Source organism: Meleagris gallopavo, chromosome 3, assembly GCF_905368555.1.
Source record: "Meleagris gallopavo chromosome 3, MGAL_WU_HG_1.1, whole genome shotgun sequence".
In the NCBI taxonomy this organism is placed as follows: domain Eukaryota; kingdom Metazoa; phylum Chordata; class Aves; order Galliformes; family Phasianidae; genus Meleagris; species Meleagris gallopavo.
The window spans coordinates 44,194,660-44,219,916 of NC_139406.1; the positions used below are offsets into that span (position 1 = coordinate 44,194,660).

At 42.1% G+C, this 25,257-nt stretch overlaps 3 protein-coding genes across 3 annotated transcripts in view; 1 reads left to right on the forward strand and 2 right to left on the reverse strand.

Moving 5' to 3' along the window:
* ANKRD12 (ankyrin repeat domain 12) overlaps window positions 1–4,132 on the reverse strand; it is a 60,791-nt gene extending 56,659 nt beyond the window's left edge. Inside the window, exon 1 of the mRNA XM_085220772.1 lies at window positions 3,998–4,132. The gene's annotated coding sequence lies outside the window, so the exon portion shown is untranslated. The remainder of the gene's footprint in view (window positions 1–3,997) is intronic.
* Window positions 1,012–15,690, forward strand: LOC104910260 (uncharacterized). Its single transcript, XM_085219972.1, has 6 exons — window positions 1,012–1,036; window positions 3,533–3,878; window positions 3,973–4,594; window positions 5,750–5,845; window positions 5,923–5,998; window positions 6,130–15,690. Exons 1-6 carry the CDS (start codon window positions 1,012–1,014, stop codon window positions 6,162–6,164), a joined length of 1,200 nt encoding a protein of 399 aa, XP_085076098.1. The 3' UTR covers window positions 6,165–15,690.
* NDUFV2 (NADH:ubiquinone oxidoreductase core subunit V2) lies at window positions 8,143–24,825 on the reverse strand. The gene is made up of 8 exons (XM_085220789.1): window positions 24,668–24,825; window positions 23,526–23,591; window positions 15,731–15,793; window positions 15,518–15,634; window positions 13,741–13,909; window positions 12,113–12,222; window positions 9,144–9,220; window positions 8,143–8,295 (listed from the first exon to the last, which is right to left on the reverse strand). Exons 1-8 carry the CDS (start codon window positions 24,707–24,709, stop codon window positions 8,202–8,204), a joined length of 738 nt encoding a protein of 245 aa, XP_085076915.1. The 5' UTR covers window positions 24,710–24,825; the 3' UTR covers window positions 8,143–8,201.
* Window positions 24,826–25,257: the final 432 nt, after the last annotated feature.

Below are 25,257 nucleotides of genomic sequence, written 5' to 3' on the forward strand. Positions count from 1 at the left end.
TGGCCTAAAAGCAGATAACTGCCCAAGCTATTCCTTGTCCTTCAACTAAAGCAGGATCCAGCATGGGAAATGGCTTGTTCACGTGCATCTGATTATTGGTGAGATCCCAAACAGCAGATGAAGAAAAAAAAAAAAAAAAAAAAAATCAATCTTCTGGCTAGACTTACAGCTCTCCCTGTATAATCGAGGTTTTTGTCCTGGCTAGTTTGTGAAGGCAAAACTTTCAACAGCCTTTACTGCCGTCTCATGGCCATCACCATGTATCATGTAAGCAACAGAACAAAACAAGTTTCCTTACGGAAATAATTTTTCTTTGGTGGAAGAGAAAGTGGTGGAACAGATGGAGAGGAACAGAGAATAGCTAGAACTTCGTTCGCATACAGTGTAACTATTCAGAGCTGCAAAACTACAGTGAGTAATCCACTTAACCCTCATTACTGTTCCTGTCACTGGGAAGTTGAAGGGGTTGGAAGACACAGAACAAGTTATTTTCAAGACAAGATTTTATTTTATTATTTTTTTTAAGTTTTAAAAAGTAATACGATTATCAATACCATATTAGAGTCTTTTCTTCTCAAAAGAAAATATCAGGAAATAAATTTTCCCTTTTTCTCTAATTTGCAAACTATCAGTAAGAACCCAAATTAGATTGCTAAAAAAACACAGAGCACCATAGAAAGCTGATTTCTGTCAGTTAGCATTCTTTGTTGAACAAGATCTTGAAGTGAATGTAAACAAGAGAAAGATATTTCTGCAACCTGGCTCATGAAGCTACCTGTCTAATCAGAGCTTGAATAGTTTGAAAGGCCAGATACCCATGGAGTAGGATATAAAAGAAAGAGATGGGAAACTACCGGAAGTGTCTTAATGCAAGCAAGCTCACTGCTGCTGTCATCAAGTGATGGGAACTCACTCAGATTCCTCCCAAAACAATACTCCCACTTTCTGAAACCTGAAGGCAGGAGAAAAGTGCTTTCTATCTCTATTATTTTCCAGCCTCACTGATGCAAGATGGGGCAAGAAGAAGATGGTTCCAGTATCCTTAGCTTTTGCCTCTAACATAAATCATAACTGTGTCTCTGTATGGATTATGGCTTTTCTTGGCATAAAACGGAGTGAAACCCATCGCCTTGCAACACTGTATGCTCAGCTGCTTTGTGAGACCCAGGGAGATAACCCAAAATAAGCCACAATGAAGTCATACCAGCTCTCAATGGATCTCAGCCTCCCTTTAAATTAATGTTTAGGTTTTATAGAAGGTGACAGTAAAGGTCCTCAACTGCATAGCTAAGCTACCGAGCACAGCTCAATGATCTGCTTGAGAAACTTCCCAGGATTTCTCCAGGTTCTGGAACAATAACTAACTTATAAGGAAAAAAAAAGACTATGTTAGCTGGGCTCTGACTTCTGCTATTCTGTTAATAAAACTATTCAGTGTCATAATGCAAAATGCAAGATAGAGTTTGTGCTAATATTTATTTCATGCCATCTGTCACTGGAGCCTAAGTAGAATCTAATGATGTAGCTAAAACATAAGAGTCTGGAGACTAAATGACCAATCAACATTTATACTCCTCCATCTGCAAAAGAACATGCAAGAGAAAGAAATGCCAAACATTCACATCTAGCTTATTTCTTCATAAGATTAAAAAAAAAAAAAGTCAAAAGTAATTTGTTCTGGATGTGAATATTAACACTGGTAGCAGGTTAATCATTACATATTTGGTGATCAGAAGCTCTTTCCAAACGTAAGAGAGGACCAATGACACTGGTCTTTCAGGCAATTTCACCATACTAAGATAGTCTGAACATGGCAAATGAGTTCAACAAGCAGCACTTATTGTCAGGCATCTGAAAGCTCAAAACTGAGGAAGAAACTCTAGCTCAGCTATTCCCAGGTGCCAATGCTTCAGCAGGAGGATGTCCAGGACCCCCCTACCTTGCAAGGTAGAGCTGCAGGTTTCTGAGTTTTGTAGCAATTTAAACAGACCCCCAGTGACACAAATGAACTGCTGCTTGAGCCTACAACCGATAATCCGTGTTTAATAAAGACGGGCATTTCATTTTCAGTACATGCTTTTAATTCTAACTTAAGTGGTAACAAAGTAACACTCCCAACTAACGCCAAATAAACCCTGATGCTTCATAAAGCACTCATTCAGGCTGCTTATTAAAAGTCCTTTTTCTCAAAGAAGCTACCTATTGCACAAGCCTGGTTGGAATAAACCTTACATGAACGTCGCTTGTTGCATGCAGCTTGCCTTCTTACACAGCGTCTGTCCTAAGTTTTGCTTCTGTAGTATTCAGAGTTCACAAATAATTTTGAATAACCGTCTGAGTGGGCGAAGAACACACAAAGAGACGGCAATGGATATGCAGAAATCCTTCTATCTTTCAGATCCAGATGTCATCCTTCTGAAAGGATGAATGGCTCTCTGACCACCCTCTGGCACACCAGCCAGCCTTACAAGGAAGCAAATCACAGAAGGGACTCACACACCATACAGCAAGATACTGACACTACCACAAGAATGCCACCACGGTCCTCTGGGTACTGAGAAAAACAACTGTACTCCTCGACTTTTTAAGCTTACAAGATGTGTGCAGGAAAGACAAAGCATTTAGAGAAGAAAAAAAAAAAGAAAGGACAGTGAATGGGTTTAGAGCTGCCTTCCCAATGCAGCATTCTGCCACAGCTCAAACCCTGCAATTTCACCTGGACAGTTCTTCAAGCTCGCACTGCAACCTACAGAAATGACACAGGATGAGATGAAGGTTGACTGAGAACGTGCGGTTTTAACTAAAGAATCAAGAGCAGCGAGTGACCTCCAACATCTGCACAAGCCTGAAGAAGTCACAACAGGTGAGATGCCCTGAAGTCTCGCATTGTTCTAAAGACATATTACTCCAGGGATCCCATCCCACTGAACTTGAGTTGGCAGTGCTGAGTGGCTGAGCCCTTCCCAGCTGCACACCCCCTGTGGGCAGCTCACCACATCCAGCCCTAGGGGCTGAGATGTGAGCAAGCTGCCATCAAGCTGCATGCTGAAATCCATCCAAGCGCTTCAGAACCAGGATAATGTCTCCCTTCAAATCTTCCCACATTGATAATGGTGGATTATTGTAATGAACATTAATGATTTCTTATAGACACGATGACCTCACCCTTTCCCCTCGTTCCAAGATTAAACAGTTTTTCCTGGAACGCTGTGACACTTGGGCTGCCGCACATCTGTCTGATAGCTTTGTGTTCCTGCGAGCATCACAACTCACTCGCTGCTCTTTATTAGTGCTGCTTTATCCCATCGGCTCTCCTGGAACTCAGAGGCATGAAATTCCCATCTCCTTCCACACCCACAAAACAAAGGTGCGAAATACGGCAAGAGCTGCCGGGCTGCTTTCACAAAACACTCAGCCGGTCGTGTGGGGAGATAAACGGAATAAAAGGCAATAAACGGAGTAAAGCGGAATCAAATAGAATAAAATAAATGGAATAAACGGAATAAAACGGAATTATTTCGCTCCCTACCAGCAGCCCAGTCCTTAAAACCGAACAAAAGCACGCACACGAGCCGAACCCGGCAGTGCCACAAGCTGCCCGCCGCCGTGCCCGCCACTCTCGCCCTCCCTTTGTTGCCCGGTGCCACCTGTGCCGCGCCACGCGCGGGCTCCACCTCGCCGTGGCCGCGCTCCGCTGACAGCCGCCCGCAGGGCGCCGCGGCCGCCGTCAACGGAAGTCCCGGCTCCGAGACGGGCAGTGCGGCGCGGCCCCGTCGCCGCTTCCCGGGCGGGCAGCGCCCCGCCGCCTCTCTCCCTCTCCCCGCCTGCTTCCCCCCGGGGAACCGCCGCCCGCCGGCCCTCGGCCAGCCCGGCGGCGGGTGACAGCGGCAGCCATGGCTCCGCGCGGCGCCGACGGGTTGACAGCCGCCGCGCCGAGCAGGGCAGCACCTGAGGGTGTCCCGCCGTGAGGAGAGCGAGGGGCGCGGCCGAGCCTTACCTCCTCCCGGCCCGCAGCTCCACCGCCGCCGCCTCCCGCCGCGCGCAGCCGCTCAGCCCCGGCCCCGCTGTGGCCGTCGGGTTTGAAAACAGCCCTCCTCCTCCTCCTCCTCCTCCTCCACCTCCCCCCCCGCTCCCTCCCTCCCTCCCTCCCGCCCGGAGCTGCCGCTCCCTTCCCCCGCCCGCCCTTTGCACAGCGCCGCTCCCGGAGCGCGGCTCCGTGCGGCTGCCGTTGGCCGCGCCCCGCCCACGTGGCCTCGGTCCGGGCACGGGACGGGGGCGGCCGTTGGGCAGGCGGGGGTGGGCGCGCGGCGCTCCGCTGCCCGGCAGAGTAACGGGACCCGGGGCTGGGACGCGAGGGAGGGCGGCGGAGAGGGACGGGGCGAACGGCGCGCAGGCGTCGCGCCGTTCTGGGCGGCTGCGGCCGCGGAACCTTCTAGAAACGGCGGCGGTGCAGCCGGTACCGGGCAGGGACGGGGTGAACGGACGGGGCACAAGCACGGCCGCAGGACGAGGAGCCGCCACCGGCCGCCTCCTGTCGCCCCAGCGGCGCGACCGCTCCTTCTCTAGGGAGGGGCTTTCCGGCGGCGATGGCGCAGTGAGTTTTAACAGCCGGCGCAGTGCGCATGCGCGACCCGGAGGGCGCCGCGCATCCAAATGAGGCGGTGCGGAGCGCGGTGCTGGCAGCTCGTGGGTATGGGGTGGGCTGTGAGAGCGGGTGCCTGAGGGAGCCGGGCCTCTGCCCACCGCCACTTGGCCGGTGCCTCGCCTCGCCTCGCTTCTGTCCCTTTTCCCCGGGTCTTTATCTCGTGTGGGAGCTACGGGTCTACGCTCTAGAGTCGGGCATCCCCTGCTGTGTGAAGCTCGAGCCCGCTGCTAGTCTTTAAACAGAAAAATCCCTTAAGAATTCCTTCATGTATACTGTCCGCAAATATGACTTATTCAGAATCAGAGGATGTTTTGAAAATTTAAACGTTTTTAAATTGAATGGGCAGGTGTTCTGTTACTTTACTTGAGCGATCTATCGGGTATAGCAAGGACTAGTAATGTGCTGTGATAAAAAGAATAATTGAAAATATGGTTCTATTGCTCTTTCCTAGAACCAAAGGTGTGTCAGAATGGCTTAGGTTGGAGGGGACCAACCCCATGCCATGGGCAGGGCTGCCCCCAGCAGCTCAGCAGCCCAGGGCCCCATCCAACCTGGCCTTGAGTGCCTGCAGGGATGGGGCACCACAGCTTCTCTGGGCAGCTCTGCCAGCACCTCACTGCCCTCTGGGGGATTTTCATACTAACTTAAATCTCTCATCTTTTAGTTTAAAGCCATTCCCCCTTGTCCTATCGCTATCAGAATGTGTCCTGTTCCTCGTGCCCACCATTTTTGATGGCCAGAAGTGCTGGCACAAATAAAGAGGCAGATAAGAAGCAGGTGCTGACCTCCTTCTGTGCAACGTGCTATATGTAATCACAGAGCCATAGGAGTTGGGAGGGACCTCTGGGATTCAAGCCCAATCCCCTGCTAAAGCAGGTTCCCTCCAGTAGGTTCCACAGGAAAGTTTCCAGGTGGGCCTTGAATATCTCCAGAGAAGGAGACTCCACAGCCTCTGCAGGAATACCTTACTTTCATGAAGGCTAACTATTGTTGTGCATCCCCTACATGGCCTGCTGCTGGTAGAGGCTGGCATCACATAGCCCAAATACTCCCATGCTGCACGTCATGTTGTTGTTTAGGTAAACGTATCTAATTTGCTTTCAGGAGTTTATTGTACCGGTCATGTTTTGCAACACAGCTGCCATCCTTTCCTCTCTGATGCAAGCAGTGCATCATGTGCTGTCAGCTGACCAGAAGCAGGTAAGCAGACGCCAGTGACCATGCAATAAAAGGGAGCTGCATTTACCTCATGTTCTTTTATATTTGGTTGATTACAGAGGTCATTGCTTGAGGTGCAAGCAGGCTTACGTGCAGGCAGGCTACAGACTGCCAGCCCGAGTATTTCCCAAGGCAGTAAGTATTTCCCAAGACAGTGTTTGTTCTTCTCACAGTACTATATAAGGCAGTGTGATTCACCCTCCAGCAACGACAGGCTGCAGGTGCAGTGCATGCTGTAATACTGCATTCTCCTTCTTGTACATTAGCACAGGTAGCATGCAGTTCCAAGAGCTCCATCTAAGTTTGTGGGTATTCACAAGCAGCGGAGGTAACAGGAAGAATCTTGGAAGCTTCATCTTTGGCAGCAGATGCTAAGATTTGTAATACTTACTTGGAAAAAAAAAATGCAGTTTCTTAAGCCTTTTAGAAGAATTTCTGTTTGAACTCATAAAAAGTAGCTACTTCTACATTTGTTTCTTCTTCTTGGCTCCAGAGTCTCTCCTTTTTACATAGCACAGCTGCAAAGTTCCTTTGTAGCTGAACTGAACTTGTGCAGTACTTCCCTTGATCTGCTTTCCCAAGCTAAACATCTTCTATCATCAGCTGTGAAAACTACTGGGCAGAATCAAGATAAGCATGTGCAGCAGCTGGTCAAACTGTGTCATGGCTGGACTCAGTCTAGTAACTGAGAGACTGCAAATCTCAAACTGCAGTACTACAATCTAAAGATAGGAACCTTTTGCAAATTCTTAGAACAGTGTCATGCCACTAAATGGATGTGTGCTGGCCTCTAGCAGATAACCAGCAAATCAACTCATAAGCCCACTTTAATTTACTCTACTGACAGAACTGAATTTCATTGCTTCTTCCTATTTGACAAGATAGTTCCAAGTAACATTTTTCAGTTATGGAGGTCACGGAAATCCTTTCCATTATCCAGTGTCAACTAGTGGAGTTTCCTATTACTCCTAACTTATTCCATCTTTACCAAAGGAAAAAACTACCACCCACTCTGCCCAATGGATTCTTTGTTTGTCTTCTGCTTCGATGTTAGAAAACTCCAGTTTTCTTTCACAAGACTCAACCTCTTTTTCTTAAAACTTTCTTTGCTCTAAGTTGTCTTATTTTTCCCACGAAAGTGCTTTTACTTGTACAGAATGAATGGAGCATGTAAATTCTTTCCTCTTTCCCACAGTAATCGGTTCTGTTACTGCAGCTTTACCACCTTAAGGAACATACTGGCTGTTGCTGTATTTAACTCATTTTTCATTTAAGTCACCAGCCATGACTTACAGTTCAAGGTACTGAACAGTAGAATTGAAACTGCAGAGCTGTGTTTAATTATTAGGCATGTTAGTGTCAGCTGCCCAGAATTATTAGCAGTAATCTACTATTTAGGGTTGAGAATAGTGGAAACTGTCTAGTATATAGAGTATATACTTTTTATGTAGTATATAAAATCCTTAACACTACTAGCAAAAACAAACACGAATTTACCTAGAGCTATTCAAGGATATGGATATATTAATTATTGCACTATTCTAGAGCTCTTCCGCAACAATCATTTTTAAAATCTTCACATTCCTGCACAAATTATTGTGAAATTCACTAAGTATATTCCGTGATTGGATTAGTGTAAAATTCAAATTCTAATAATTTTATATTTAGTAAGCAATTACACATAACCAGTATTGCAGTAGCATGTATATTTCTAGTTGAGATATTTGAAATTTTAAACGCTTAAATTTCATCAAAACCTGAACTTGAGATGGTGACAGAGTAGTAATTACTTGCTTTATTCCTCTTCAAATTATTTCAGTTCTATAGCTGCCCCTACACTATTCAATTTGAACAGTGGTGTATTGGGTTTGCACCTGGCAATAAAGAAGTTATCTTTTTTCAGGCAAATGATTTGCAGACCAGTCTTTTTTTTTTTTTTAAACTGTCTTTAACATTTTTTTAATCAGGAGAAATACTTCAATTTCACACTTTAATATTAGTTCTTAAAAATAGTTTGCCAAATTTGAAATTTAGTCAGCTTTCTTACTTTTTCCAAAGAACTTTCACTCAAAAGTAGTTACAAGAACTTTCAGTGGTAAATCAAAAGATGACTGATGCATCACTGATCACAAATGGACTTATTCAGCGAGTTACTTTATGGTCTACAGAAGCACTTTTTGATAATCTGAATGATGATTAGGCATCGCAACAGTTTAGATCATGGTTACCAATTCCTTTTGCTTCCTTCCCTTTCCCCACCAAATATTAACCGTACGTCATTTTACTGAGATTAAAATTACTTTATTTCCAGACAGTTTAACATATATTACAAAACTCCTTAGAGGTCAGCTCGAACTCCAAAACCTGGTCCTTTGGGTGGTTCAGTCAGAGATGTTAGGCCACCAGCCGGCTCACAGGAAAAACGTCCACTCCTGAAAAACAACAGCAGTTTCATTCACTACTGGTATTGTATGATATTGTATTCATTCATTACTGGTATTTGGATACTGTTTTATCATTGGACAGAATATAGTTACAAAATGGCTTAAGGCTGAAGCCACTTTTTTCATTTGTTCTTATTCACACTTCAGAAATGTGGAATGCTACCCTTAAATCAAAAGGCTTCCAAATTCAAGTAGTGTCAAATAGCTTTGCAAATGAAATGCAAGATAGGATTTTGTATTTATTTATAGATATGCAGAAAAGTGATGTTGGTTCCAGTAATCCCAAAAGCAAAATCCAATTGTATCAGTCGTATTTTTGTTGAAGATGCATCCCTGTATTTAGAAACCATAACTTCAAGATTATCCTCGTACTCTAAAACAAAAAAAATTATAGGAACAATAGGAATAAAAAAGACACCCAAGTCAAGTGGTGCTAATTAATTTTGTCATTCATACATCTGTGTATTTGGACTAACACAGAACAATAGGAAATAATAAGTATGTAAAGCTCCAAAATAAGCCTTTCACAGATGTCAGATCTTTCTGGTATTTGTTGATTTCCACCATCTAGGGAAAAAAAAAAAAAAAAAAAAAACACAGAAAACAATGGGCAATGCCATTCACCTATTAGGTAATAAGTCAGAACTGATGCATTCCCATTTGATGATCCTGTAGTCTGTCATCAGGAACATGACATTTGTCCATTCACTGTTCTTTCTACATATTCTAAGTCAAAAAGATCTGCAAAGGCAAATAGCTTTAACAGGAATTTTGTTTTCATTCTCAAGAAGAGAAGCCTGCAAGTAGTTGGCCACTGTTATACAAATATGGCGTACCTTGGGCCGGGTTTGGGAACTTTACCAGCCTTTAGCTCATCAATTATGTCTTCGATATCTTTGGGTGTTAAATCTTCCTGTTAAAGGAAAAAAAAAAAAAGACAACAAAAGGTCAGTAAATATGTTAATTGTATTAATTGCAGCATTTACAATTAATCAGATTAGTGGCTCTCACAGTTGAGATTCTACCATAGGTAACTTTGATCCTGTCCATTAGCATGTGTGTACTGGTTTGAAGAATCAGGAAAGCTAAAACTGTAATTACGACATAAAATATAAATTTCAATATTGTTATTATGTATAGTTGCAGAAATTATATTAAAACAAACTGTTCACAGTGGTCATCTCTAACGTGGGTTTGAGGTTTTGGCTTCCTTACTATATTAGTTAGCTGGATCCTTGGCTACCCATTATATGCAGTGTTGTTGCACATACTGCAAACTGGCATTGGCTGTGACAAAAAAAAAAAATACCGGGTGCAGTACAACAGAACAGTTCTAAAGAAATTAAATAACTCTTATTTAAATGCTGTATTTATTGAATGCATAAATTTCTGTGGTCGGATGGAATCCAAGTGTGCCATAATTCAGAAGTCTAAAGCTCAAAAACAGCATTAAGCCAGGACCATACTTTCCAACAGACCATTCTAAACTTACCACATATCTAATTAAAAATCCCAGATTTAGAGGTAGTCCACTATTAAAAATAAATAAATAATTAAATAAATAAATTAAACTTCACACATCATTGTGTAAGTCAAGACAGTGTCCAAAATGAAAAATATGTGGATTTCATTTTACTCTTATTAACATGTTCCCTTTTTCCTACTGTGCCAAAGTAGGAAAAAAGTAGTTTAACATACTGGAAAGAACACACTGACCTAACCACAAATTCATTGATGGCCTATGAAAAGACTGTTGCCATGTCGTAACAGTACTCCCAGTGTTCATCTCTGCTCAGAACTGATGAAGCTATTAGAAAACATGGCTTTTGTTCTCTGCAAACACATAACCTTCATATACACTGGAAATTGTAGATATTGTAGAAGAGAAGGGATAACTATCAGTGTGAACAGCATCAGTGATATGTCATCCAAAACTACTACAGAAGGCTTTGAAGAAATGGCTGATAAGAAAAGACTTCCAAATCAAAGAATCATAGAATTGCTCAGGTTGGAAAAGACCTTAAAGATTGTCAAGTCCAACCATAACCTAACCAAACTACCCTAACAACACTCCGCTAAATCATGTCCCCGAGCACCACATCCAAATGGTTTCTAAACACATCCAGGGATGGTGGCTCAACCACCTCACTAGGGAGCCTCTTCCAGTGCTTACCAGCCCTTTCTGTGGAGAAGCTTTTCCTGATATCCAACATAAGCCTACCCTGGCACAACTGGCTTTGAACAGATGCCCAGAATAAGTATGGCCATTACTTTACAAATGCAAATAAAGGAAGCACTTGAGAAATCCGAATTTGCTTTCCATCACTTGGTAACTAAATAGTACTGTGTATGGCAGATACTTCAGAAATGCAAAAATACACATCTTCTAAAATATTTTTTAATTCTTCAGCACAAGTCATCACTTCCAGCTAACGAGTATTGGGAAGAAACCCTCTAGATAATATTGTAGGATTTCAGTGATTTCTATTCTTAAGCTATGAAGTAAAAATTACTGCCTCTTACAATTCTTTATATAGATAAGATATTCTGAAGAGGATCAAAACTTCTAAAGTGGTACACCTAAAGAGGGGTTCTGAAGAAGAGAAACAATGCAACTTCCATTCAACATTTATGTTAGCATAAGTAGTTCTTAAATGGGAGAAAGGGCACACACGATACAACAACCTCACGCTTAAAAAAATGAAATACCAAATCAGTGATTAGGTATGATGCAGTGAGTTAGACACAACTGCCATTCTACATGGTTATCTATACTGGTAACATGTTCAATCCGTGCTATGAACTAACAATAAGCTTCATACTTTGGGATAGTAAAAACCAACTGGCTGCCCAAGTGACTGTCAGTAGAAATGGTATGCTGTCAAGCACTACGTTTTAGAGCTTTAGTAATTTATTAATGCTAACATTCCATTATCTTAGCTCTGAGCATCCTGCTTAACAGTAGTTTGGACTTTTGTTAACTTACCATTCTTGAAAAGCCTTTAAAAACATGACTAATGCAAAGTTTTTCTTTGCAGCAGGAAAAAAGCACAACAGAAAATAACATTTTGCTTTATACCACCAAATGCAATGCTTTTTGGACTTTCTCCACAGTGTCTATACAACCTTATGCAGCAGAAATCTTTTTCTTCCATTATAAGACTACTTAATGACAAAAGCAAGCTGTTGGTGCATCAAGAGTATAAACTGTCTGCAATATTTCAAATGACCAAAACTACACCACAGAAAACCTTCAGCAAAACATATACAGAATCTTGTTGAATCTGTATGTTTTAGGAGAGCTGGTTTCACTGTGTGGAAATGCAAAAACAAGCTGACTTTTTAGCAGATGATGCATTTTAGTAACTTGTTGAGTGAGTTATATAAATTAAAATTTGGAAACTACAGTGCAAGGCTGTGATATACAGCTGCTTAAAAAAATCCCAAAGGAAAAAAAACAGTCTGAAAGCCACCTGTGAGAATGTTCATTCTACTGTGTAAGTATGCCTAAACACTACTTCGACAAGAATATCCATGATCTCATCATCTCATTACAAAAACAGAAGCATTAACAATGTGTTTGTATAGAAACCAGCAGGCACCAATACATTATCATACAGATGAAGCATTCTAGGAAGAAGCCAAGAAAGTAAAAGATTCTAAGTTAAAAGCTGTCCGTGCCAATAGGAATTTAAAATAACAAAACCAGAATCTGAAAGAATGAAAACAGCCTACCAAAGCATTTTAGTTTCTTTATATATACACACACTTACATATACTTATATACACTACCCATAGTACTTACGTAATAGTTGTCATTTATTTGTACCATTGGTGCATTTACACAAGCACCTAAGCATTCCACTTCTATCAATGTGAAGAGTTTATCAGGTGTTGTTTCCCCAACTTCAATACCTAAAAAAATATATATATTAGGTTCATATGGGTATGGAACAACATTAAAATACTCATATTGATTCCATCATAATTTTCTCCTCACTTGTACTTCAGCTACCAAAGTACTGATACAGTTAAATCCTCTTAGACAAGTCCAAAAGATTTCTGTTAAGTAAAGATTCTAACAAACTGTGAAGTCAGTCTTTGGACACGTTTTTGAGACCAGACTTACAGGTTTGTTTTATTGAAAAATAATCTTAAAATGACAGTTCTGAAAAACAAAACAGCTCTACTCAGGAAGAATTGATACTTAGAATGGAAAAATAAGGAAGACAGAGCTTTCATATGTTGTTGATATTAAACGCATTTGTATTCATTACTGGATGTCCAAGTTAACCAAGATGCAAGCAGTAAGACTTGGTACAAATTCATAAACAACTTCCAAGTTATTACACAGAAGCTTCTTTCCTGAACAACTCTGTACACATGCTTAGCTTCCATGACGTGTTTCTGTCCTAGTGATATCACCACTAAAGATACAGACTTTGCCAGAGGGCAGGTTACCAAAAATAACATCTGAGTCTGAGCTTGCCAGAATAGTCTGTGGAAAGCAAACACCAAGCTGCAAATTTCCTCCTATAGTTAATAGAAAGGAGCAAAAGCTAGTAAATGTTTGTGATTGCAAATCAGTAAGAACTACACAAACAACCTTAATTACAAGAAGAAGTTGCCCTTCCTTTGATTTTTCAAACCAAGTTTTAATTAAAATTGAACAATTTATGCAGCAACAAACCAGGACAAATTTAATCTGAAGATGCCTTTTCCAGACAACAACATAGGAGGAGTAATATTACAAGCAACTGTTCTGCAGCTCTTATCACAGTGGTTCTCATGAAAGATCAGCACAGCTTCTAAATGTATAGAATGGGAAAAGTTGTTAGTTGCTGACCTTACCCTCTCTCTCCCTCATAGTCATTCAGTGAGAAAGAAAAAACACAAACTCGAGAGTTCACCTTACATCTTATATGATGCAGAACTCTCAACTGACTTCTCCCATGAGAAATTTACAAATTCTATTTTTGTAAATTCTATTCTTAAGTTGGAGAAAAAACTCTCAAGTAAGTTTCATATAGCATGTACCTTAAAAATCTCATTTTGTATATAAAGTGACACAGCTTTTAGAGTCTCCTTCTGTACATTGGATAGGGCTTAATTCTCAGTCCAAGAGTCGTTTTAGAATAATTCATGTCCTAGCAAACTGCCTTTAAAACCACTTTAAGACCACTAATTTACACTCTTGACAATGGCCTTTGTTTGTTCTACTGTACTGAAGTATTTGGATTTGGCATTTCTTCTTCATTTCTGAATGTGTTCAAGTGCTTATTTGATGATAATTTCACTCCAAATTTTAAATATTTTTGCACTGCCTCCTCCACATGGAGACTTCTGCTTCACTTAGAAAACAACGCATCATTAAACCAGTGTAAAAAATACATGTGTGTATATAAAGAAGGATATTACAAATTTGTATCATACCAAGTTTCTTCTTAATGGCTTCTAAAATGCTATCAGAGTCTCGCAGCATACAAGGCGTGGTAGTGCAGACCTGGATATGGTATTTCCCAACAGGTTTACGATTATACATTGTATAGAAGGTTGCTACTTCATACACTCTCATGGGAGGCATTTCTAAAATTTCTGCAACCTACAATAAGGGGAAAACAGACACTATTGAATTCTCAGAGGGCATCAATAAAGCATTTATGAGATCATTTCAGTCAGGTCACCTGTTCTGTATGTGCAGTTTAACAGAGGCTTTGGTACTCCAAGTAAATAGAAAAATGGGGATGTGTATCAAAGCATAACTTTGTGCACTTTTCTTAAGTGCTAAGAAAAAACACCTGAGTTACTCTGATTGCAGACAACTTTGTCTGAGCACAAGCTCCACTAAGCCAAGGATTAGCACAGTAAGGAACTCAGGTCAGTCCTCCTCCAGCACCATAAACAAGCTAGTTTCAAGGAGTCAGCTGGATTCCAGCTTTCATTGTCAGCTCCAGCTTGTACCGTATTTGCACTCTTGCTGTATGAATGAACTCACATGAATCTGCCCACACTAACCCACTTCAGCTTTTTATCAAAGGAAACACATAGAGGCAGTACTACACTCACCTAATTCAGAGACAGCAGGCTGCCTGGGGTACTGTGACAATAGCAGGCCTGGCCCTAAAAACACCACTGAATCACAGCTAGCAAATACAGTGTGATGCCCTACTCCATGAGCCAGTTCTGATGCAAGTATCCCTTATCTCATTAACCTGGAACTCTGGCAGACTGCTCAGGTCGAGAACTGACTGCATTTCCTAAAGCATAGCTGTTTTATATTCCAGTACCTACAGCAGACAAGTAACAAGCCACAGAAAATATTTTGTTGCTTTAAAGCCTTGTTTAAAAGGTCATTCCAACATAATACCACTCACAAAATTAACAAACAAGACTTATCCCATTCAGTAGTGATGGAGATTTGTGGCTTTATCCTATGTAGCAGGAACAGTAGCAGACAATTTGCCCTTCTATATGTGTACTTCACTCATACTCAGTTACTTCTGTAATGATCACAACCCTCTTTTAGCTTATCTTGACTGAACTTCAAACATTTCACTTGAAAACTGATATGTCAGCTTGTAACACAAAGTGAGAATAATTTGTATGAATAGAAAAACTGAATTATTTATTGCTATTTACTGTCACTGTGGAACACTGCAGCTGCTTGCTTTTTTTTAAACAATATTAATGGATAATTTGATAAGAAACTAGTCTTAAGGATATCTGCTATGAAGCATTATGAAATATGCATTCCAAACACTACATCATTGCATGCTTCATGTATCTCTCTGCAGGCCGAGAGATGAAGTACAATCCTGGCCGTGCGTAGTGCCACTGATGTAAAGGAGACAAGAATAAGCACTGTCATCATCATCCTTCTCTTTCCTCCAAATTCAGCTGTGAATGTCTTTCAAGTTTCTGATCCCACTTTCAGGATAATTCTGAGAAGAGCCTGTCTAATTAAGGCCCATATAATTTTTGTTTTGTTCAGTTTCTAGCAGTGAGGCAGCATCAAGTAAACAGATACAAGAGTTTCATGCATTATTTTCCCTTTTTTTTTTTTAAATGTAGTCTCAGAGGGAATTCTCGCAATTCTGTGCCAAGTGTAAATTCCTGCATTAGTACACTTCAATTAGAAAAAAACCAAACAGTTGTATTCTACTATTACGAGTCAGATTTTATGCTTGAAAGATAATTCAGCACTAAATACCTTGTTCATAGCCGATATGGGCAACCATCCATGCTGTCTCTGGGCCAGATCTAGCACTGCCATGACAGCTGCAGACTTGTGTCCCCCTGGGTAGTTGCCTATGATTGCTTCTATTCGCTTTTTAAAGATTAAAAAAAATAATAAAAATGAATCAGTGATAAGCTAAACACAAAGTTTGCATATTTATGTTTTTGGTTTTTTTTGTCTGCCTACCTTCTTGTTTTCAGGTGTGAACTCAAAGGGAGTATCTGGATTATTCTCAGGACTATCTCTGTGCTTCAGAAGAAAAAAAAAATAGTGTTGTCAGGAAATCATTCAGGACAGATTTACCATTGCAAATTATTTTACTAGACAGTTACAGTGGAGTTACTTCAATAAAACTCATTTGATACATTCCAGATAAAAATTTAATAGTACTCAATCATAAATGACTAACCATCTCTGAGAAAGTCATCAGAAACATTCATAATTACTTCATCACTCTTAAAAAAAAAAAAATAGTAACTTATTCCTGTTATTTCCTATTCAAGTAATTATTTCTTCAGCACAGTGGTGTTACTTTCAAAATAGACATTTGGAACAGTTGATGTATTTTGGCAATTGCGTTCAAACTCATCACAAGCAGATTTAGAAGTTCTTTAGTTAGTACCTTAATAAACAATAATAGCCTATTTTCCTTTTCTCAGAAGACACAAAATGCCAAAAACTTAAAAAATTACGAAGTACCTTGCTACATAAATAGAATGGTTGCACGTACTAGTAAGCTAGCTTCACATTTTAAAATTTTTTAATGGATTTCAACTTCTTAGATAGATTTCATAGAATCATAGAATGGCCTGGGTTGAAAAGGACCACAATGATCATCTGGTTTCAACCCCCCTGCTGTGTGCAGGGCTGCCAACCACCAGACCAGGCTGCCCAGAGCCACATCCAGCCTGGCCTTGAATGCCTCCAGAGATGGGGCATCCACAGCCTCCTTGGGCAACCTGTTCCAGTGCATCACCACACTTTGGGTGAAAAAGGAATTGTGAATCGGAATGGAACAAACAGAACCTTCAATTCACAGTTCCAAAATATGGCCTTTTATCATATTACTTTAAGGTGGTGGTCTTAAAAAGCATCAAATTGAAATCAGTTCTAATTTGTATGTTCAGAAAATACAAATTTTGGAAGTCTTGAAAAAAATGACATTTTACTACAGTACAATTTTAGTTCTGAGCCTTATTCCCTAGAAAAGCCTGCGCAGAACACAAAGGTGCTCATTATGGTATCCTTGACAGACCCATAACTGAGATTAATTCCAAACTTTACACTATTTTCAAACTGGAAACATTTCAAATTAAATGGAAAGTGTACAGAAAAACACAAGCTATACTCAAGCTTTATAACTAAAAGAAATGTATAATTAACTAACAATTCAAGCCTTTAAGGAAATATATTTAGGAGGAAGAAAGAAACCTACTTTGACATTCACTTTAATTCTCAAACAACCCAGGCTGATTTTTATAATTTCTACATTACTTTTTCTGTTCCTTTTTAAGAACTGAAGGATTTTGTGAAAGTTTTAACATTGCAATAAACTGGCAATCTGATAAAATCTATCAGCAGTCAGAATCTGTATGGTTCATAGCTATTCCTGGATTTAGAAATTTAAACATAGAAAAACCCCAAACCCAACTTCCATTTCTCTCTGGTGTTCCGGTGATTAATTCCCTTGGCTTATCCTGTCCATATGCTCAAGCAAACAGTACTACTGCCACTGTCAAGTTAGAGAACAGGTATCCCTTCTGCAGCTGGGAGCCTTACAAAAAATGCTGTCAGTGCGTACTTCTCTATCTCAAATGACTTCCCTTAATAACAGGAATTAATAAACAATAACTGATTTGCTTTGAACAGTGTAAGCTGTTACAAAGTATGAATGTACTGTTTGTGTTGTCTACATGATAATAACTTTTAGGAAGATGGTTGCCTCTATTTTAGACTGAATGTTCAAGATAAAGGATTTGACTCATCTTATGTATTGTTGATGAGGGTTTTTATCCCAGGCATCCATACAGACTGGAAAGAACAGTCTTTGAGAGCAGTCCTGCAGAGAAGGACCGGGGGTCCTGATGGATGAAAAGCTTAACATGAGCCAGCAGTGTGCTCTTGCAGCTCAGAAAGCAAGTGGTATCCTGGGCTCCATCAGAAGACGGGTGGCCAGCAGGGACAGGGAGGTGATTGTCCCTCTACTCTGCTCTTGTGAGGCCCCATCTGGAGTACTGCGTCCAGCTCTGGAGCCCCCAGTATAAGAAAGACAGGGAGCTGTTGGAGAGGAGAACAGAGGGTCCAGAGGAGAGCCAAAGATGATCAGGGGACTGGAGCACCTCCCCTACGAAGACAGGCTGAAGGAGCTGGGCTTATTTAGCCTGGAGAAGAGAAGGCTGTGAGGTGACCTCATTGCAGCTTTGCAGTGCCTAAAGGGAGCCTACAAACAGGAGAGGAATCAACTCTTTGAAAGATAGATAACAGCAGGACAAGGGGAAGTGGTTTTAAGTAGGGGGAGGGAAGATTTAGGTTGGATGTCAGGGGGAAGTTCTTTACTATGAGAGTGATGAGGCGCTGGAACAGGCTGCCCAGAAAGGTTGTGGATGCCCCATCCTGGAGAAGTTCAAGGTCGGGTTGGATGGGGCCCTGGGCAGCCTGGTCTAGTATTAAATGGGGAGGTTGGTGGCCCTGCATGTGGCAGGGGGGTTGGAGATTCGTGATCCTCGAGGTCCCTTCCAACCTGGGCCATGCTGTGATTCTACTAGCTTCAATAAAAATTCTTAAAAAAGAAACTGATGCAAAGTACTTCCAGTCTATTTTTTCCTCCAACTCATAATTTCTTTCCCTTACAGATCTGCTCTAGGTCTTAGCTGCACAGATAATCCATGATTCATGAGAAGTTCTTCCATAATTTAACTTTTCCTTCTCAAATGTGCATGCCTGTTTTATCTCAAGCTGCTGTTTTGCCTTCCATAGTTACTGGACTTATTTGCACTTAAACTCAATTTTTTAGCAGATAAGTGTATTTGATTAATTAAATACTTCTCTCATTATCTCGAACATTTACTTCATGTGCATCTTTTCTGAACTGATATCCCTAAAATGCCCCACATACAAATAAGTACAATAAAGGCTTGATAAACTGAATCTACAGGCTGCCACAAGTGTCGATTCTGTGCAGGTGAACACTAAACAAAATGTCACAGCTTTTTGCACGCTAGTTTCCAAAATGGGCTTTGCCTAATTCAGTACTGTGAACAGTCTGCTAGAGCTTGCAGTTCTAGACCTTCTGAGCTGTTACAAATTTGTCAATCACACGTTCCTCATCTTCAATTTATCCACATGACACTATTTATCTGGAACTTCCACCAGCTGATTACTCCAAAATTACAAGGGTGCTTTCCTGCCTTTTTTAGGATACAGACTGTGGAAAACAAACTCAGACTTAATAACACATACATTACATTGAATCCAGAAGAGCTGAGGCTGGCAGTGCCCAACCGTGGCTCCAGCAGGACCACCCAGAGCAGGCCCACGTCAAGACAGCTTCTGAAGATCTCCAGGGAGGAGACATCAGAGCCTCTGAGCCTCCTGTGCCAGTGCTCCTTCACCCACACAGCACAGAAGTGCTCCTGGTGTTCAGAGGGAACCTCTTGTGTGCCACTGAAAAGAGCATGGGTTTGTCTTCCTTACATTCTCCTGTCAGGCATTTACGTACACTCAGATGTCTTCAACAGTTCCAGCTCTCTAAGCCCTTCCTCATATAATAAATGCTCAAAAAAATATATTAAGTCTTCCTCTGTAAACACAGAATTACAAACAATTACGTAACTATCTGCTAAAGCTATTTCCTGAAAATCAAGGCCAAACTCTATGCAGGACCATCAGGTCCTTCTCTGTAGAGCTCCTTTCCAGCAGATCATCTCCTAACCTGTACTGATACATATGGTTATTCCTCCCCAGGTGTAGGACTCTACACTTGTTCTTGTTGAACCCCATCAGGTTCCTCCCTGCCCAGCTCTCCAGCCTGTCCAAGTCTTGTTGAATGGCAGCACAGCCTTCAGGTGTGTCAGCAAATCCTCCCAGCTTTGTATCATCAGCGCTCTTGCTGAGGGTGAACTCTATCCCTTCATCCTGGTCATTGATGAAGATGCTGAAGCAAGATAATAAAGGCTGGGGGATGAGCTGCTGGAGAGGAGCTCTGCAGAGAGGGACCTGGGCGTCCTGGTGGTCCTGAGCCCAGGCCAATGGCATTCTGGGGTGCATTAAGAAGAGCGTGTCCAGCAGGTCGAGGGAGGTGATCCTCCCCCTCTACTCTGCCCTGGTAAGGCCTCATCTGGAGTACTGTGTCCAGTTCTGGGCTCCCCAGTACAAAAAAGACAGGGATCTCTTGGAAAGAGTCCAGCGGAGGGCCACAAAGATGGTGAAGGGCCTGGAGCATCTCCCCTATGAAGAAAAGCTAAGTGAACTGGGTCTGTTTAGCCTTGAGAAAAGACGACTGAGAGGGGACCTGATCCAGGTTTATAAATATCTGAGGTGTGGCGGCCATAGTGGAGAGGCCAGTCTCTTTTCAGTGGTACGTGGAGACAGGACGAGGGGAAACGGACATAAGCTGCAGCATAGGAAGTTTCGCACGAATGTGCGTAAGAACTTCTTCACGGTGAGGGTGACGGAGCACTGGAACAGGCTGCCCAGGGAGGTTGTGGAGTCTCCATCTCTGGAGATATTCAAGTCTCGCCTGGACGCCTACCTGTGCGACCTGGTGTAGGGAACCTGCTTTGGCAGGGGGGTTGGTCTCGATGATCTCTAGAGGTCCCTTCCAACCCCTACAATTCTGTGATTCTGTGAAGACCAGACCCAGCTGGGGGACACCACTAGTTACAGGCCTCCAGGCAAACTCTGCACCATTAAGAACAACCCTCTGAGCTCTGCAAGTCAGCCAATTCTCAATCCACCTCACTGCCCACTCATCTATCCCACATTTTCTAAGTTTCATAACATGGAAGTTGTGGGAGATGATGTCAAACACCTTGCTGAAGCCACGGTACACAACATCCACTGCTCTTCCGCCAACTACTGAACTAGTGATGACATCATTGGAGGCTATGAGGTTGATCAAGTGTGATTTGCCCTTGGTGAATTCATGTTGACTACTCCTAATAAGGCAACTAGAATAATTCAGTTTTCATGTATACTATAAAAAAGTGGGTATATTAACTAAAAGAAACCTGACAATGTATGCCCTGTGGTAAACATGGTTTAAGTGCCTATGAACCAAATGAGAAAATTGTATCATTTGCAGGCAAGAGGATGTTTAAGATTGTTATAAGTTTGTATCAAATCAGCAATAAAAAGCAATTTATCACTTCTTTTCCAGTGAGAGAATACCCTATATTCACTATTGTAGCAGAACTCAAGATATAAACCTCCCCTAAATAAAGAATGGTGTAAGTGCTCTTAAATCTAAGTATTTCACTGACCATCAACACAAGCTAAGCAGTAACACAGCAGTTCTCAAACCTTCTGTACTGAATAGCCCTGTGACAAAGTCTACACCAATGCAGTTGATGTGTTGAGAAATCTGGGCCCTTGTGCTGATGGCCAGAAAGTAACAAAACGTAAGAGCTAAGATTTAGCTGTTACAGAGGATGAAGACAGTAAAAGTCAAGGACTGAGATGGTGTATGTGAAGAAAACAGGTAACTATTGTAAATAAAAGCATTTTTGAAAGTAGCCTTTTCCCTGCCATCAGAAATATGGTAGATTTGGATTATCTTTCTTAGGCTAAGTGCAAACAATCCACCTGGTTTAAAATTTGACATTCTTTCTGGAAGTGCGATACAGCTGCCTGTGATGGTACCAGATTGCATTTAATGACCGAGGAATCTCCCCTTGGCTGTTTCAGAATCAGCACTCTTTGCAAAACAAAACCAGGGTGCTCCTATGTAAACTGTTATACAAAGAGGACCATCACGACAGGAGGTTGGAATTTCTCCCAGGTACACCCACTGCTCCTCCACAATCACATTTTGACAACTTTTGACACTGCAGAAATCACAACAGACATCTTCAATATCTTTCAGTAACTAACAGAGAAAGGAGAAGTACAAAAGGGACAGGCTCTTTACCAGGGTCTGTTGTGATACCACAAGAGGAAAAGGGGAGATTTAGATTGGATACAAGGAAGTTTTTTAAGATAAGGGTGGCAAGGCACTGGAACAGGTTGCCTAGAGGGTGATGCCCCATTCCTGAAGACATTTAAGGTTAGGTAGGACCAGGCTATAAGCAACATGATCTACCTGTATGTGTCCTGGGGACCTGTACCTGCCCTGGGGACAGTTGGACTAGATGATCTTAAAGGTCCCTTCCAACTCAAACAATTCTGTGATTCTATGGCCTTCTTGTGATGTTCTAGAAAATAAGGTATTTATGTTCCCTCCTCCCCAAAATCTGGAAAAAAAAAGTCTTGAAACTTCTTGTGTTAAATTACGTCTGAAATTTGCACTAAAAATTGCTCTGAAGATTTTAGTTGTATTTAGGGCAAACATTCACACAGAATGACATGCAGCTATCATCCTCCCATAGCCTTTTACTTTATAAGAGAACAAACATTCAATCACAAAAGCAAACAAACAAGTCAATCACCCCACAATTTTCTATGCTCTTCTAGAAAAAATATATGCATCTGGTGGGGAATAAAAATAAGAAGAGTGGAAGATAATATTAAATAAAATGGTTACAAATCATAAGCTTACTAAAGCACAAAACTTTTCTACCTCTCTTTTGCTATTTCCTTGCTCCCCCCTCCAGCAAGTCATTAACACAGTAAGATAAATCTTGCAAAAAGCTGAAAAATTTACAAAATCATCTAGCATCATACTCCAAACACCAACATTCATTCGTGTGCCAAAGACATCTTTCGCTTTCTTCACCCACCTCAGACTACTCTTTAGGTTTCCTAACTTGTCAGCCTACACTCATGTTTTCTGTACTTCTTAAGTATCAGCTCTCACACCATAAATTACCAATGCCTGTTCAGGATTCTGGAAAAGCATACAAAGCATGTACTGTAACCTCATTAACTTCATCCAAAGTGAAAGCTGTGGAGACAGCTGCAGAAAGACCGAAAAAACAATCCGTCCAAAAACACTGAACATCTGCTTCCAACAAATCAGTTGATTCTCCAGTACAGTGCTGATTTCCAATAAACAGAGGAAAAACAGTAAATTTGAACTTTTGAACAGCTGTTGAACTGAGTTCTAGGTACAGCTTTGAATACAGCAGAGTGGGAGAGAACACTCCTCTCAGAGATGCTTCAGGTTCTCTTCAGAGGTAGGCACACAATATACCTGCTTTACAAGTTTGTATACAAACACTTTTATTTATGCAATCACTGTTACTGTATGTATAACAGTAATGTCTAATTGCCTCAATTATGAATCACTACTCAACTTATTGTATGTCATAAAGCATGAACAACAACTGCACTTTCCAGCAGCTAGTGAAGGTGGCCAGACACGGACCTATGGGTAATTCTGTGGCAAACTGCAGAAGCCAAGAAACTGGGCCCACAGAAAGTTTAGAGTGTCAAGTTACAAATTAAATTAATTTCAATTGGAAAAAAAAAAAAGGAGACAACAGTTCTGTGATAAGTTTAAACAAAAAATCAAACATTATACAAATAAGTAATCACATACAAATGCTGCTAGCATTGTTAGTACAGAAGTTTTCACTATAATATAGGAAACATTATGCCAAGAACTACAATACAAGCTTTTGACAACATATCACAACTCTAATAACAATTACAGAATCATAGAATTGCTCAGGTTGGAAAAGACCTTAAAGATCATCAAGCCCAATTGCAGCCTAACCAGACTGCCCTAAGTTGCACCTATCAGAAACCTCCAGGAGGATTAAGAAAAGCATATGCTAACCTCTTGTTACACATCCCCTTTCCAGCAAGGTAGAAGATGACTTACCACAAATAAGGCTCCTCCGCTTGAACTGCATGCTGGTGTTTCATGTAAATATCGGATTTGTCTCATCTACAAACAAAACAAAATTGATGGTACTGATAGCCTATAATTTGCATATCCTTTTTCAGAAAGAGTTTGAGTTCTATTTTAGTTGTAAGCCGTTTGTTATTTTGTCATCCCTAATCAATTTAAATCAAGTCAAGAGAAGAATACAATGAGCTCTACTGTACTGCAAGAGAGCATATTTACTACATCGCTTGAAACTATCAAGGGGTATCAAGAGAATTTAAAGGGCTGAACTTCAAACTGGTAAAGGTTCCACCAGTTTGAATACAAATCCTCATCAAACGCTTTATGAAGAATTTTTCAGTTTGTTACTCTGTACCATTGGTGAGCCAAACATCTGGCAAAGGTACCAGCAGTACTGAGGCTTTTCTCATTTACACCTTACTACAGCTCTCTTTGCTGAACACTGACGTCAGACAAAAGAAGACACAGAAAACTAAGCACCTTAAACACAAGAAGAGACATCCATATGCAAGTCACTCTCACTTTTTATAGTCTCTGCCTGGATCTGCGATGATGAAACAGATCTGTTCTGCTGTAAAAGCAATGTACACATCACATGGTCCCACCTGCCATGTGACGGCAGCGGTTTCCCCGTCACACAATCACTCCTGGCAGGTTGGCGGATGTGCCGTGCAGCCTTACAGGTACTTTGCAACATGCACGCATTTTCCTTTTGCTCTCCAGTTCTGGCTCGCCTGAGAGCATCAGGCAGGAAAACAACTCGCTTCCTGCTGCTGTCACAGGCCAAAAGGCACTCTTGTATCAACAAATAACTGTACTGCAGATCACCCCTGCATCCCATACAGAGTGAACTGCACCAGCCCGAGTGCTCACAGGGAGCCACATGACACGAAATACTCAAGCAAAAGTCTCCGGGAGCAAGGGAGAGCACAGTGAAGAGGACAGGACCGCAGCCCGGAGCGCAGCCCTCGCACTGAGCGCTCCGTCCCCAAGGCCAGGCCTCACCGCTCTCCCCTGCGAGGGCAGCGCCGAGATCCTGCCCGCGGCCTCCCGCACCGCGTGGCCGATCAGCCGGCCGGCCCGCCGCTAGCGGCACCCTGCAACCGCCCCCTTACCGAGCGCGCGGCCGCGGCCCGCAGAGCAGTGCAGAGGAACATGGCGGCGGCGGCGGCGGCCCCGGCCCGGTCCTCTCCTTGAAGCCTGCGATGCCCTCCGCGCAGCCACAAGGGGAGCGATGCTGCGCATGCGCCAGCACTGCCCGCCTCCGCGCGCCTGCCTGTTGCGGCCGTGGCTTGGTGGATCTCGGCTGTGGTGCGGGACTGGGGGGGGAAGGGGGGGCTGGGCAGTGCCTAGGCACTGCTTGGGGTTTCTCGCTGGTACAAACGGGAATTCAGTGTTAGATCCGTCCCTCGTTAATACTTCACGGAATCACAGGGGTTGGAAGGGCAATGGTTTTAAACTGAGACAGAACAAGTTTAGGTTGGATATTAAGGAGGAAGTTTTTCACTCAGAAGGTGGTGACGCACTGAAACAGGTTGCCCAAAGAGGTTGTGGATGCCCCATCTCTGGAGGCATTCAAAGGCTGGATGTGGTTCTGGGCAGCCTGGTCTGGTGGTTGGCCACCCTGCACGTAGCAGGGGGGTTGAAACTAAGCGATCGTTGTGCCATTCTATGACCTCAAACAGATCAAATTCCCTGCTAAAGC